Here is a 16,355-nt window from a genome sequence, read left to right on the forward strand (position 1 = left end):
CTTATTGAATTTTTTTTTTTAAAATGAAAGACAATTTAAATTTGAAAAAAAAACTTCAGTACGCATAATAAAAAAAGCCTTTTACGACCATGCCTTGAACATGAGGCCTCCATATTCTTCAAATCAACTCTGACAGGAAGAACATTATTTTTGATGTTTGAAGTCAGTTTTTGCAGACAGTTGTGGCAAACCATTCATTCAGATAAAGGGACGTATTTTTTGCTTGTTTCTCTTTTTTTTCGGTCGTGATGGTTTTAAACCAGAGTTACCACATGGGAACTGAAAGTGACAACGTGATCGAAGACAATTAATTCTTAAGGTAGCCAATTAAGGAACTGGATTCTCTTCAGTTATTTTGATATTGATCCAATTTCCCCCCGCATATCATACTTTTACTAAATGAAAACAATTTCAGTGGTTAGGCCATAACACTTGTGCATCCGGTCGAATTCATTGGCTGTGAGATATGATGTGTTTGTAGAAAATTCCAAACTGCTATCATCATTGACTTTTCCGCGGTGTTCAGATTTACAATCGGTTGTGATGGTACACATTGACGTTGCGCACGGTGTTGGTACTATAAAATCTGACTCTTTAGATGTCGTAAAGAAACTGGCGTTTTCAAGATGATACAGTTACTAGAAATTAAAAATGAAATTAATTATTTTATCCAAGGTAATAAATTATTCTAAAAATTCTCTTTTTAATAATATAAAAATATCTTAGCTATGATATGGCTTTATTCATTATTGGTTATTACGGCGAAATTCCGGTGTCCAACGTTACATAAATTATTGTTCTCGCAACTACAAGATATAAAAAGATCCACTTCCAATCCTCTAAATTAAATAAAATTTAGGAAATACAATAATATGTATGCATTCTTTGTGATATTGTTGAATTTTTAGCATCATTTTCTCAATTTCACGAGTTTGGGCTGTATCTACAGTGCGTAAGTAATATGTCCAACAGGAAAAAATCGTTTCCTAAAGTTGACATTAGCCCGCATGGCGATGTATACTAGACATACATGCCACACAAAGATAAATTTTGATGAATAATCTTTAAGTACATATGTTTCTAAAATTAGTTATGTTGATACATGTTATATAACTGCTGATACGTTAATATTAGTAAGGCTTTGTTAAGTGTAGCCATTTTGTTATGCACGTACGAGTCGCTGTATTATTACTTAATATGTCTCAGTTACATATCAAATATACATAAATTAATGTCGTATACATACCAATCATTACTGTATCTTGAAAGAACATTTCATACTGTATTAGATAATAGCATAATTTTTACGGTTATCATCTACATGAAATAAACGCAAGCATTAATATAGATGTAGCCATTTTGTCACAGGTACGAAAAACGTCATTTTACACACTTCATATATACGAATGACGTCGGGAGCGTCAAATTGTATCGCCGTGCTCTTTTTTTCCCAATTTTCTGCAGGTCCGGAGTTCCAAACTTCCAAGTAGGGTAAAAGGTCCTTCTCCAAATATTTTAGAACAATCTTTTGTTTTAAATATTCTGAAAATTTTCATTCATAGGCCGATACCCCCTTTTTATTTTGCTGCAGCAATATCTAAACATATCACGTTATTGATCTCTCTCTCTCTCTCTTTCTTTGCTAAAATGAGAATGAGAGCCCCCTCCCCCCCCCCTTCCACGAAAAAGTAAAAGGGTATCTGAATTTTATTTTTTCTGGCTAGTTTTTTTTTTTCAATTTAGTAGGGTTTTTAATAGCGAAACGTCCCCATCTCTTTTTTTTTTGCATGTCAGTACCCCCCCCCCCCCCCCGATTTATAAAGAGAGCTTAACTACTTGGGCTGAAGAAAAAAAAAGTTTAATTCAGTATAAGGCCATTTATTTTTTTTTCAGTTTAGCGACCTCCTATAATTCTAGAACCTATCTACCGATTCACAAAAGCATATCAGTACAAAAGCCCAAAATTAAAACAAGAACTTTATATCGGCCTTTTCCCTCTAAAGTCTTTTTCGGAAAACTGGCTCTTGAGTATTATTTCCCCTTCATCAGAAATCCCACACCACATTCAATTTTCCGGGGAAATCCCTACTCTGTGTAACAGTTATAAAGTGTGATTCCCTCAAGAGCCAATTTACCCCTTCTGCTATAAAATATCATGCCAGTACTTATATATGAGGGGGGAGGGGCGACATATGGTTACAAATGTACTTTCTGTAATTTTTTCACAGGTGCTCTCGCAGTTGACAATCTTAATGGAACTTCACAAAAATTGTAATAAAAAAGTCTAGTTGTGTCAACATTTAATTTAAAAAAAAAAAAACGAGGAATTTTATTTTTAATGGATTTTTTTTCTCCAGTTATATTTCATAAAACTATATGTGCATAACATTGATTAAGTGTCTCTCCAAGTTTCTGGGGATTTAAATAACTGTCGAGTATTATACCTCTGTGGTCGAGGGGTCATATCTATATCCTACAGCTTGCAAGAGCAGTGCTTCTTGTATTGTACTTTTTTAACTACTAAAATTTCATACTAAAGGATGTTTTCGTTATAACAAAAGATTTGACCTATAGGAGAGAACAATTTCCTGAAAAAGTCACATTTAAAAATCAATGTTCTTTAGTTGTTTTCTATCGTATATTTGTATAAATTTTTCAAATTTGCATTTTGAACCTATTTTTTTTTATATGCAACTTTGAAATTAACCTCCAAAGTTGGTTAAGACAGTATATTATCCGTTAAAGCACTAATTTTTGCGTAAATTTTGGAATAGAAGTCCTTCAGGGCAGGCCTACCCCTAATTTAAATTATGAAATTTTGATAGATTTTGATCTGAAGAATGATTTAAAACAAGATTTTTTAGGGGCGCCCCTGCCCTAGGGTTGAAATTCGTAAAAAAAAACTACAAAAAGTGCGAAAACCTATTTCTATCATACTGGATTATATTTATGTCAGACGTATGTTCACATAGTCAGTATAGCTCAGAGAGACAGTCCGTAGACTCTCACCATGGACAATTTTAGCGTCCTGGTTCGAATCCACCTGTTGGCACACTTTTATATTTTCAAATTTTTCACCTGTACATAAACCCGAATTTAATTTTTCACACAGGCTTTTTCATTTTACTTCTATTTTCTTCCTTAAATGTATATGTTTGCTGTTGATATAAAAGACATTTATGGAAATGCAGATCAAAAATTCTCTTTAACTAAACGCAATCAACCGGAACTATACCTCAGTGTAAGCACACTTTGTTCAAGGACACGAATCATTCACTTTGTGTTACTCGATACTGCAGATGTCACGAAAAAAAAATCATGCCGAGCAAAAATTGCTGTGTTTGTCTTTCAAGAACATCTCTGTGTAATAGTACTGTTGTGCCATTGGGAGAGATACTGCGCTATGCAGAGTAGATGCAGTTCATTCCTCGGGAAAATTGTGTGCATTGGCGACATGTTATGTCAAAAATGCAGGAGGAAGGTTTACAGATTAGAAAAGAACGTGGTAAGGTCAGTTAAGGTTTTATGTCCCGTTGCCATTACCCAGGCATCAAGTAAGGACCCTCTTATAAAGAATGTTTCTGTAAATACCGATATAGGATCATATGAAGACAGTTGACTAGAACTAAAACGATACATGAAAAACAAGAAACTACACGCATGTGGCCTAAAGTCAGGGACCGGAACGGATATCGATAAGCTTTTTCTAAAGATTGAAACCAATATCGGCCATATATTTAACTAGAAGTGATCCTTTGAAAAATTTTTGAGCGAAAACACTCATATTTCTATTAAAAAATCAGTCGACTTTTATATAAACTTTAGCAATGTCGATATGATTTAAACATTGATAAAACAGGGGAAAACCTACTCTGAGAGAGAAAGAGGGGAAAATTAGCTCTAGTGTAAGATTCCTGAGTATAGATTTCGGGGATGGGGGGGGGGGGGCTGGTTATGGGGGAAATCCTACTTTGTACAGCGGTTGTCATAAAAAGTACATGATCATTTAAATGTTTTGATTTCATAATTCCACTTTTCTCGTAGAAAGACACATTTTCTCTATCGTAGAAAAATATATTCCTTCGCAAAATCAAGGTTGTAAATGCTAGGTACATTATCTGATTAAACATATTAGAAAAATATAGAAAGAAAATGACAGAATTCAAAAGGTTTCAATAAAAAAGGCAGGCGGGGAGGTCGGGAAGGGGGTTCCGGACCCCCCTCCCCCCTGGGATTTTCAGTTATAATTTTTTTGCTGTCAAAATCTTCTAGAGTCATATTTTTTTAATTGGTTGGACCCCCCCCCTCGCAAAATTTCCTGGAACCGCGCATTAACCGATTTTCTGTGCTTTTCTCTGATCTTGGTTGTCAGAAACCAAGGCGCATGCGGGGTTTGATAGAAATAGAAAACTTGAAATGACCTAATGGGAAAAAAAAATGAAGGAGAGACGGTTGAAAGAGAAAGCTACTTGATGTGTTTTCTCTTTGCAAGACTGAGCGTACAAAGTGAGAAAAAAGAAATAGAAAGAGGAATCAAGGATATGAATGGGGATATGTATGCCTGTGACAATTTCATAATAAAAATCTGACAATTTATTAAATATTTATAAGATTATAAGATTTTTAGTGTACATCTTAATATTTTCAACGAAGATTCAAAAATTGAAAAGTTTGTGCTCTGTTATTTTATTTAGATTTAAAAAAATAAATAAATAGAATTCACATTAAACAACTAAAATATGCAATTAACGTTTAAAACGTTGTAACAACGTTATGACTTTAATAACGTTATTTTGACGTAACGTCAATGTGTACCAACACCGTGCGCAACGTCATTATACAATTCGGAAGTAATTTTACGGACTTCTCTAACTATTCAACAGATTTTGAAGTTCAACGGCCTGACCAGGGAAGATATAATGACTCATTATTCAATGACAGTGTTCCTTTCGATCCTAAATCGTTCGTTCTCGCTTATCTTGGGAAACAGCGGGGTGATATAAGCATGGTCGGCGTGTTAACATTGGTGTATACGATTGTTTATATCAGTGGCGTTCTGGGAAATTCATTGACTTTTCTGGTCATTTACAAAAACGCTTACATGCGAACAGTGACAAACTATTATCTTATGAGTCTCGCTCTATCTGACTTGGTGACGATCTCCGTGGGTAAGTATTCCTTATGAGCCGATTGATTACACATTAAAACAAGGATGCAACGGTGACAAAAATGAAGTTCCACATCAAATCTTTAGAAGACAGATTTTCTAATTTTTTGAATGCTAAATCGCTTTAACTTGAATATAGGCATCAGTTGTAAAAATATATATAACGATTTTCCAAAGATAAATTGATTATTTCATTTAAAAAGTCCTCTTCCTCTAAAGACACTATGAATAATTTCAAAACTCCGAGTTTTTTTTCTTGATTCTTAGTATTTATGCTACATTGCTGTAATGCTGTAATGTATATACCAGTGTTGGCAGATTTACATGCACACGATTGGTATATATACCTGTGGAAACTTTCAAAAGACAACGTATTGCATTTCCTATTTTCTTATATCCTGCAGTAGCAGGTTTTTTTTTTTTGATGAACGGAAGATGTTAAATTTGTTACACTAAATAAGAAAATTGAATGCTAGGGTTCAAACTTTTTAATATTTAATCTGTATATTTACCAATGTCATGAAAGGATATAGATGACATCTATGAAATGTAACTAACTATGTTATGAAATATATTGCAGACTGTATCTTGTTATTTATGAAAGCTTATGCTTCAAACACATTCTTAAGAATTGGGAGAAATGGCAGACACGAATAGTCAATAGAAGCCATCGCTTCATTTTTAAAATAAACCTCACACGACATATTTTATGGTTACAGTTATTAAGCACACGAAACACTCTTGCTGGAGCTATTTTTAGAGCAGCACAGATAAATTTATAGTTTTATAAGGCAGTGTCCTTAATAAACAATTAAACATGTTGAACCGACATAATTACATCACAGGAAAAGTTTCCTCTGTCAGAACACTTAGGTTGTACAGCCTTAATGGATGTTCTCGTCTTTTTACATGTCTTTGTCGACTGATGTCAGCTTGTGCTTTCTTCTATGTGCCTCTGTAATATAAAACACGTGGTCGTAAATGGACAAATAACACTTATCATTCTCCACTTAATTGACAGTTTTTATGTCACAGAAGTTAGTACAAAAAAGTTAACTCGATTGCTTCCATCATATTCCGGTTTACCTTCACTGTCTTTAGATCATTCTATAACTATACAGCTTTGATTTGATTTGAAAATATTTTTATTATGTACTGAAACATAAATGGATTGGATAGCCTATATAAGCCCTCTCCACAGGTACAAGATCCATTTAAATTATACATAATACTACAAATAGTTACAGGTTCATATCATCAATAGTTATAGTTAAGTAACATAAAATTGATTGGAAATAAAGTAGATTGATTGATTGTTTGTTGTTTAACGTCCCTCTGGAGAATTTTTCACTCATAATAATAATAATAATAATACTTTATTTAAAGAAGGTAACCTGATTATTGCAAGCACTATTCTTCCCCAGGGCCTTCTGTCAATAAACATTATAAAGTTAACATAGTTAACATACAAACATATAATAAATATATACATAAATATACAAAGACTCATATGGAGACGCCACCACTTGCTGGTGGAGGGCTACAAATTCTGACCTATACTCGACACTTACGGCCATTGAGCAGTGAGGGATCTTTTTCGTTCCAGCACCTACTGCGACACGGGACCTCGGTTTATACGGTCTCATCCGAAGGACCGGTCTCCACGTCCCGCAGTGGATTCGAACCCGCGACGTAAGGATCAACTCCTTACTCTGCGACTCTAGAGCAGACACTCTAACCACTGCGCCACGCGGGCGACGAAATTAAGTAGAAGAGATTTGATTAATAGAGTTACATAATTTCACATCATCTATGAAACCTAACACAACTTCCAACTTTTTATATTGTTTTTTTTTTTTTTTTTTTTTTCTTTTATTAAAAATATATGCAACATACAACATATTGGGCAAAGATTATATTATACATTACAATTAGTATTTTTATGACATATCAGAATTATAATACATGTACTTCTGCAGAGAGAGAGAGAAAAAAAAAATATGCATCATACCTGTCTAATAAGCATTCTACTACTTTTACAGCATTTTCTTTAATCAAAACAGTGTGGGTTTTTTTCAGCAAACTTTTTTTTTTTTAAAACACGTATAAATTGATTTAAAGGATATACAATGTATATATATATAGGAAAAAAAAATATTGAATCCGGGTAGCTAAAGGGGTCTTATTCAACACCAGCACTGTCCATAATGAGGACCCCTAGCTACCACACCTGAGGACTGTTTTCCTCATGTGTTGGATATACAAATGTCTACTCCATAATTAGCGTAACATAAGATTTTTTTTTTCTACAAACAATTTGCTACATCACTATATAAGTTATTTCCTATTTTGCCACATTTTCTCACAATAGAATTTTGTAAAATGAGACAGTTTTTAACATAAGATTTCAATTTATCTTCTGACATTCTTTCATTATTGAATCGACTCTTCATTTTATACTTATATATAGTAAAACAAAGAAATGAAATTAGATTATTCAAAATACATGTTTTTTCTGATAATTCACGTTTCCATGAAACATTAAATTTTAAAAATATACTAGTTTTTCGCCATAAAAAATTGGTAATTGCACAGGAAAATAGAAGATGTTCACTATCTTCTAATACACTTGCATTAGTATTTAACAGACAATTAAGCAGCTTGTAGTTGAATTCTGCAATCTTTTTGTCATACATATTGAGAATTTTTGAAATGTATATATTCTTCCATAATGTTTTATCATCTATGTTAAAATATTTATTCCACTTATTCTCATAAATTGAATTATGAAATTTTGACTGAACTAAGACCGAGTAGTAAAAATCACTTTTTAAAGTTTTGGTCGACTTAAAACAGTTGTTTCTAAACAAAAACGAGTCATTATTATGGATGTTAATATATTTTGCATAGGAACAATCAAGTTTTGATTTGAAAGGTCTTAGCGTCTTTTTGAGCATGATATATTCACAGTAAATATTGTTTTTACTTCTTAATTTATCCCAAAAGTAATCTAGTGCATGTATTTCACCATTTTCATCAAAAAGATCTTTCACATACAATATACCACTCTTGATCCATTGTTCAAAACATAAAGTTTTGGAATCATATCGGAACAAATTATTGTGCCAGATAAATTGGGATAAAAATTCTTCCTTCAAAATACTGTTGCTTTGCTTGAATTTTTTACACTTATTAAGCATTGAGAAAACTTCCACATAAAATTGCGGGAAATTAGTCAGTTCCCAAAATTTTTTATCATCCAAGTTATAACTCGTTGTTTTAATAATATCATGTATTGATAAATTACTATTTTCTAATAGACTGTTTAAAGTAAAGTGCGTGATTGTATTTTTATCTAAAATTCTTCTTACCCAAGAAGCTTTTGCAGCAGAAAATTTACTTTCAACATCAATTATCCCTATTCCTCCTTGTTCAATTTTACCAATCAAAGTATTTCGTTTAATTCTCTCTCTTTTGTTCCATAGAAAGTTGAAAATGATTTTTGAAACCCTTTTAAAGAAGTCTTTGTCAGGATTAGGTAAAATAAATGCATTATACACAAGCTTTGATATTGCTAAAGTATTGATTATTGTACATTTTCCAAATATTGTTAATTTGCGTTTTCGCCAAACACTTAGGATTTTTTCAAGTTTTTCAAGTTTGCTTAGCCAGTTTTTTTCATAACACACGTCTTTATTATGACCTAAGTATATTCCAAGAGATTTAACACTTTCAGTTGCGATTTTTACACCAAATAAGTCATCATTGTTGCAGTACTTATCAATTAAGGAACCAGTTAAAATGCATTCAGTTTTAGATAAGTTTAGTTTCGGACCAGCAACTTTACTAAATTGGTGAATAATATCTAAAGTAGTTGCCAATGAGTTGGTATCTTTTAATGCATTTGTACAGTCATCAGCATGTTGAACTATCTTGATGTTTTTTGAAGCATTTTCATTAAATGATAGACCATGTATATTTTTGTTATTTCTAATTTGGATAGCAAGTGTTTCTAATACGAAAATGAAGAGAAGTGCAGACACCGGACATCCTTGACGTATTCCCCTTTCCATAGAGCAAGATTTTGAAATCCATCCGTTATTTTTAATTTTGAAAGTAGGATTATTATACAGAGTTTTGATCATGTCAATAAAGTGTTCTCCAAAGTTAAATTTGCTTAATGTTTTGAACATGAAGTTATACTCAACAGAGTCAAATGCTTTTTCGAAATCTAAAAATAACAATATGCCATCAAGATCATGATTCATACAGTGCTCATATATGTCAAGTATCAGTCTCGCATTTTCTCCGATGTATCTTCCTTTGATATATGCACTTTGTTCTTTTCCTATAATATTTTTAGCAACTAGCTGTAATCGTAAGGCTAAAATTTGTGCAAAAATTTTATAATCCACATTTGTAAGACTTATCGGTCTATAGTTTTTTAATTTATCTTTTTCACCTTTTTTGTAAATTAGGGAGATTATTGCGTCTCGTTGTGAAAATGGTAGAATTCCAGTTTCAATACTTTTAATTAAGCATGAGAAGTATATATCTTTAATATCATTCCAGAACATTTTATAAAATTCTGCTGGAAGTCCATCTGATCCAGGAGATTTGTTATTTTTCATATGACTAATAGCTTCCTTACACTCAAACATTGTCGGTAACTTATCGCAATTATTTTTCTCATTTTCGCTAATTTTCGGACATTCAATATTTTCAAGGTATTTTTCGATATCGTGATCACAAATTCTTTTACTCTTATATAATGTATTATAGAAATCGACTAAAGCTTTCATAATATCATCATTTTCTTGATAGACAATATTATCGTCATTAGTAACTTTATTAATTGTATTGTCGCCCTGTTGCTTTTTTTCTAGATTTAAAAAATATGCAGTACTTTTTTCGCCCTTTTCCATCCAGATGGCCCTCGATCTTATGTAAGCCCCTTTACATTTTTGTGCATAGAATTCATCAATTTCATTTTCAAGTTGTCGTTTATATCTCATATTTATGTGAGAATAGGGTTTATTTTCCAATATTTTAATTTGATTCTCAATAAAATTAATTCGCTTTTTTTTGGAAATTGCATTTTCTTTAGAATAGGCTATTGTAAAATTTTTAATTGATATTTTCAGGCATTCCCATTTAGCGATGGGGTCATGATCATGTAATCTAGATATTTCTTTTTTAATGAAGTTTCTTATTTCATTGCAAAATTTTTCTTTGTTTAAAAGTGACGTATTCATTTTCCAATAACCACTCCCTCTAATATTTTCTGTTGTACAGAAATCAAAGTATAAACCTAAGTGGTCACTAAATCTTGTCCCGTCATAATTAGGAGCTTTTCTTAATAAAATTTGATTAAATCTAAAGCAGAAACTTTCTGCCATAAATACATAATCAATTCTAGATTTGGGATTATTGTCCGCATCACACCATGTGTATCCCTGTTCGTTATTTTTATCACTGAAGGACCAACAGTCGATCAAATTAAATGATTTCATAAAGTTTCTTAAAGCCTTTACATTTCTATTATTTTCGATGATATCTATTTGACAGTTGAAATCTCCGCATACTATTAAGTTATCTAAATTCATAGCATGTTTATTGACCCATTTCAACATTTTATGTAAAAATATACTCTTCTCATTTTCATTATTTGGCGCATAAAAATTGGCCAAACTTAAAATTTGTTCAGATAATTTAACATTTACCAATAATTTTCTACCATCAATAGAAGAATGTTTATCTAGTATTTCAATGTCAAGATTTTCTTTAAATAAAATCGATACACCTCTACTATATACCGAATTAGAAAAACTATGAATTTTATATCCATACCAACGTGAATTATAGATTGCTTCACTTGTTTCAACAAAATGTGTTTCTTGCAAACAAATTATGTCAAAATTTGCATCTTTGAGCCATTCAAACAACAAAATCCTTTTCCCATAAGTATTTAAACCTCGTGCATTTATAGAATAGAATGATAGTAGATTTGTCCCCATTTACATGAAGCTATATAGATATGCTTAATTACCCCTGGTCCTTTACATTTCTCTTCCTGTTAGAGTTTCGTCTTGCCTCTCGAATGAAGCCGTCCAGATTAGTCTGGTTATCGTCTGTATTCTTCCTTTGTAGTGAGTTACTTCTGAGTTTCCTGGTAAAGTTTGATGCTATTTTACTCAAAACCGTGCCTAGTCTGTTCTCACCCGGCCATTTATCCGGATTTGTATGGAGGGTGGCTTCTGGATAAAGTCCGGTTCCCCAGAAGATATCGTTTGTGGCTTCGGCGAATAATGTGCTAGCATCTGAATTTTCCAGTTTCTCGCGAAGTTCTGGTACCTGTGTAGCTTTAGCATGGATAATCTCCTCCATTACCGTTTGTTTTTGATCTTGCCACTTTTCTGGAATCTTCACTTTATCTCCTATTCTCTTAGCCTCCAGAGCTGTTGGAGCAATACGGATGTTTTCAGTAGCGTTGAAATCTCCAGAACGAAGAGCTTTAGTAAGCTGGTAGGCATGCTCAGCCGATCTGTGGGTTTCCCCGAAGACCTTGATATCACAGGGGAAAAAGTTAGATAAGGGGTTTTCCTTTCCTTGGAACACCACTATTCGATCAGTAGGTTCGCTGTAGTGCTCACAATCTTTTGATCCCGGCTTATGTCCAGGCCGTTTGCACACACGGCATGCTATTTCTTTTATACAGTCTTTGGCCCTGTGCCCAGTGTCCCAGCAGTTGTAGCATTGTATCTGAGACTCACCCTTCTCCTGTCCATAATGATACAATCTACATTTGATATCCGCACATTTTACAAATCTAGGCAGGGACTTTCCTGTGTCCAGAGGCTTTATGTAGAGAAATCGGTTGCCGTTAAGCACGCTTGTCATGCGGTTTGTCGTCGGGTGTCTGATTTTTTCGTATTTAATTTCACTTTTCAATTCTACTTGGAAGCTGTCTAACATTTCAAGGATAGCACTGTCATCAACAGATAACGGCAATCCGCTAATTGTGACCTTTAGGACTGGATCATTAGGACTTTTTGCTCCTGTAGAATAGGGATTTGAGTCATATACCTGTACAGAAAGGTTACGGAGCTCGAATCCTTCAACGGTCAACTTTGTCCTACTCTCTTTACATTTTAGATACACTCGCCAAAGGTCTCTATCACGCTGAATACAGTGAATGTTATCCCCGATCTTATCATGAATCGCCTCATAGAGTTCAAAATCAGTTACCCTGTTACTTTGGTCAGATTGAAGATCTCTGTTCTTCAAATAAATCGGCTTGAACATTATGTTTGCACCGTCAGAATTCATGATTGTTGACAATAGGCTTACCTGAGGAGTACTCACTCGTGAACTCCGCGACACGGTAAACAATTGTATACAAATACACAATACTCAAAATTCCATATCCACATTACAAAATCACATAAACTTGGTTTGAACTTGATAATCACCACTTCTTATGTTGCTTTTGAAACAGAATGGAATTCTATATTCACACAAAATACGAAAATTTTTGTCAATAATCGGAGCAGGTAAATTAAGCGTCCACCATTTACCTGACCATCACGTGACCCAACTTTTTATATTGTTGTTTTAAGACATATCAAAGATCAGCGTATCATTTGCATCATGCACAATGCTTGTTGAAATTTATTATAAGCATATTGTATTCAGTATACACACTATCTGTATAAAGCCTTTAGAAAGGAGGGACATGTAACAATGCAGAAAAGAGGTAATAAATTGTGTTTGGTGGGTTATTCCATCTTCAGTATCGAACAACTTTGCGATGTTTGTGTTGTCAAAATCCTATTCTATAATAAAATTTTGAAGAAGGAAAATGGTCATCAAACTATTTTATTTGAGAATGTGACATTGTTATAGATCTATCGATAGTTAGGAGACATAGGTAATTTTCACCGAGTTAATAGTTGTTAACATAGTTTCCTACGATCAAATGTAAAGCTCAAGTCATCTCGTTGTTTATCACAAATATCTCAAAGTCCAAACTATCGCTAGAAATGTTCTACACTTTCAGAAATACAACTTTGTACAATCCACCAATAAAGTTTTAAATACTTTGGCATGTCAAACGTTGAAATATTCGAGGATAGGACCATGAAAACCAAATTTAAATGACCTCGAAAATATATTGACAAATAGCGAAACACTCTCACCAATCTCAAGACCTGCTACATCCGCGGAATGAGAGAAGTAATGATAAAACATCACATTCAGATCTGTACAATTCAGGAGCCACGAGACACGGTGAATAAACTTAGCATTGTGAACACTCATTAAAACAACAAAAGTTTCTTCCAAAAAACACCTGGTGACCAGAAATAAGAATACTGAAAGCTAAAAAGTAACTAAAAAGTAACTATACAAAGTAAATCTTACGGTGTGAAGATTCAAAGTATTTTTTCCATCAAATAAATATTTTCTAGTTTTTCTCAGAAAGGGGGTATACATGTAGATATGATCAGTCCTTATCTTCTATGTATTTACAAACATTTTAAAATCAAATTAAAGATGAAGATACAGGAATACTTTTTTTATAATTATGTTTTCAATAAGGGGATTTTTTCGGTTGACCTTGAGAGACAGAAAAATTAGGATTTTATTAAATATACGTTCAGTACAGGCATGGCTTGTCTATTTCTTGTAACATTTATCTATCAATCGAAAGGAAAAAAAAGATTTTTATTGTTGGGCAAGATAATAGCAAAATGAAGCTTTCAAAAAGGAAACTGGTTGGAGAAGTGTTGATAAAAGATATCGACTTTTGAACATATAAATTAACTTAAGATAAATCACTGTGTATCTCTGCTATCAGGAATCAGCATTGCTCTTTATGAAGTATTGCATATTTATTTTTACTTTGATGGAGAATACATACAAGGGTACATTAATTTTTCCGTTAATTCCTAATCTTGGGTCTCCATTAATTAAGCAAATGACTGACTGCAAATTTTGAACATGCATCATTCCTGATATGTAGTGCAAAATAAAACTTACTGCTTCATGACACACACAAACCTGGAATAAAGTCTCGAGACCCTGGTAGATATCGCACAAATTCTTTATTAAAGTTATCTTGGATGCAATTTTGATATACAATAAAAATACCTGAGTATATTATTCCCAGCCCTGCAGTTTATTACTAATATTTCGCAAATAGGTGAAGTGTGGATAGAGTCCTAGAGATGATCAAAGATACACCTGGTGTTGTTTTTTCATCCTTGTATAATCTTATAATTATCTCTGTATGTCATTAAACACTCTGTTGTTTTTTCTTACTTGGATAACCATGAACTTTGTTTCTACCCAAGCAATGGGAATACTGATCAAATATTTCACTCATCGATAGTGTTGTTTTTCTCACGTGAGTGTCGATAAACAAGTAATTCTTTCCCAGCGGGATAAAGCACATCACGAAACTAAAAAGGAGCTCGGTGGAATTCGTCAATAAAATCTCAATAACTATAAGAGGTCTGGTGATGATCACAGATAATTAATGTAGTTAGGGGAAACAATGTTGTGTGTTCAGATTTATTTTGGTGCTGCAAATGCATTTTAACAAATATGTATTTACAGATAAGAAAAAAACCCATTTCTTCGTTCTCCGTTATTTGAGAATTAGAAACCTATTCTCCAATACATTTTAGCCCTTACATGCATTACAACTGTAATACAGTAAATGTGATTGTAGTTTTGGATAAGAGCTTTTGTGGGATAAGTACTTGCAAGAAAAGAAGCAGGTCTTGCAGCAAATTATCTGATTATTGCTGCATTTTCTGAAGATTTAATTGGTTTTTGTCTGGGGAATGTTGATCTTTCGGCCTTTCTTCACAATATCATGAGTATGAAGAAACATTTTCGCCTTATCCTTCTTGCGAACGATTTAGTCCCGTTTTAAATTCGCCCAAACACGGTTCTTTTTAAAGAAATAAGCCTGTCTTCTTTTAATTCACCCCGTTTTAAATTTGCCGACTAGCGGCGAGGGCGAAAACGAATATACAGTATATCAGTCTATAATTTTTGTAACACCCATTCTGTTGTTCTTCTGTTTAGACCTTAAAGCGAGGGGGAAAAAAGCTACTAAAATAACGATACCGTAAGAGTTTTAAGAAATATAATCACATATCTTTGTTCGATTGAAGAAATATTTAATTAAGGTATTCAATGCATAATGAAGGGATTTTTATCAATTTTGAATAAATTTAAACTATTTAAAAATGCATTGCTAGATAACGATAAAAGTGAAATGAACCAAATTCACATGACTGATTACAAGTAAGACGCCGGTCATTTTGCACCTTAAAAGTTTTTGAAGAGTTATCTCCCCTTGATTAAAATCAGAAAATTTTTAATTTCTCAAAATTTCTGTGGTAAATGATTCATTTTATTTCATAGATTAATAAAGAGAGAGTTTATGCATATTTTCACCAAGAGATTTGTTTGAAATTCTAATTACTTTTTACAATATCTTAAAAAAACATGCACTGCCCATAGACTTCAATGTAAAACTCAAGGTGCAATTAACTGAAAAATAATCAAAATTTTGTAAATTCCTTTGGTGGAGCATTTTTATTTGGTAACACCTTCAAAATGCTACTGTGATTAAAAATATTGGACCATTCATTTTTAGGTACAAAATATGGTCGTTATACATTGAATACCTTAATTCATGGCCAAAAAAGCGTCAACTTGTCTCTTTAGATATTCAAAGCACAGTGGAAAAGTATTTTTAGCATTTCTTGAATATGCTTGTCTTGACTTCTGATATTTAAGAATAAAATGTCAATGTGCATCTAAACAATTTTTCTGTTTCTAATAGAGCATTTATGGGAGATTAAATATTTTTTGTTTTCCATCAAACGTATAATATATTGGGAACATTTATACATGATTTATAATGAACCGACATATTACGTCAGCCAGGACTTTCCTACTATATATCACCAGCATCTATTTCCTAGAGGAACGCTTGACGGAGTTAAAGATCGTCATTAAGTCATAAATACAACTGTTCGTTTTTATATTATATTAATTAAACTCACCATAACCTTAAATCTAGTGAATAAAAAAAATATTACCCGAGAGAAGAAAATCATTTACAACAATAAGTCACTTCCGGAAATTCTCCGTTATTTTGATCATGTGT

The 16,355-nt window shown here is 32.8% G+C and overlaps 1 protein-coding gene across 3 annotated transcripts in view; it reads left to right on the forward strand.

Moving 5' to 3' along the window:
- The window catches only part of LOC133178600 (pyrokinin-1 receptor-like), a 69,999-nt gene that overhangs the window by 42,646 nt on the left and 10,998 nt on the right, over positions 1-16,355 (forward strand). The window contains exon 1 of one of the 3 annotated variants that reach the window (XM_061313330.1): positions 4,841-5,168. The exons of the other annotated variants lie outside the window; for them this stretch is intronic. Coding sequence (XP_061169314.1) covers positions 5,006-5,168 — 163 coding nt within the window. The 5' untranslated portion in view covers positions 4,841-5,005. Of the gene's footprint in view, positions 1-4,840; positions 5,169-16,355 lie in introns of those variants that run through there. 3 annotated transcript variants of the gene reach the window in all.

Source organism: Saccostrea echinata, unplaced genomic scaffold, assembly GCF_033153115.1.
Source record: "Saccostrea echinata isolate AGI-Se365-2 ecotype Australia unplaced genomic scaffold, CSIRO_AGI_Sech_v1 ptg000003l, whole genome shotgun sequence".
Classification (NCBI taxonomy): Eukaryota; Metazoa; Mollusca; class Bivalvia; order Ostreida; family Ostreidae; genus Saccostrea; species Saccostrea echinata.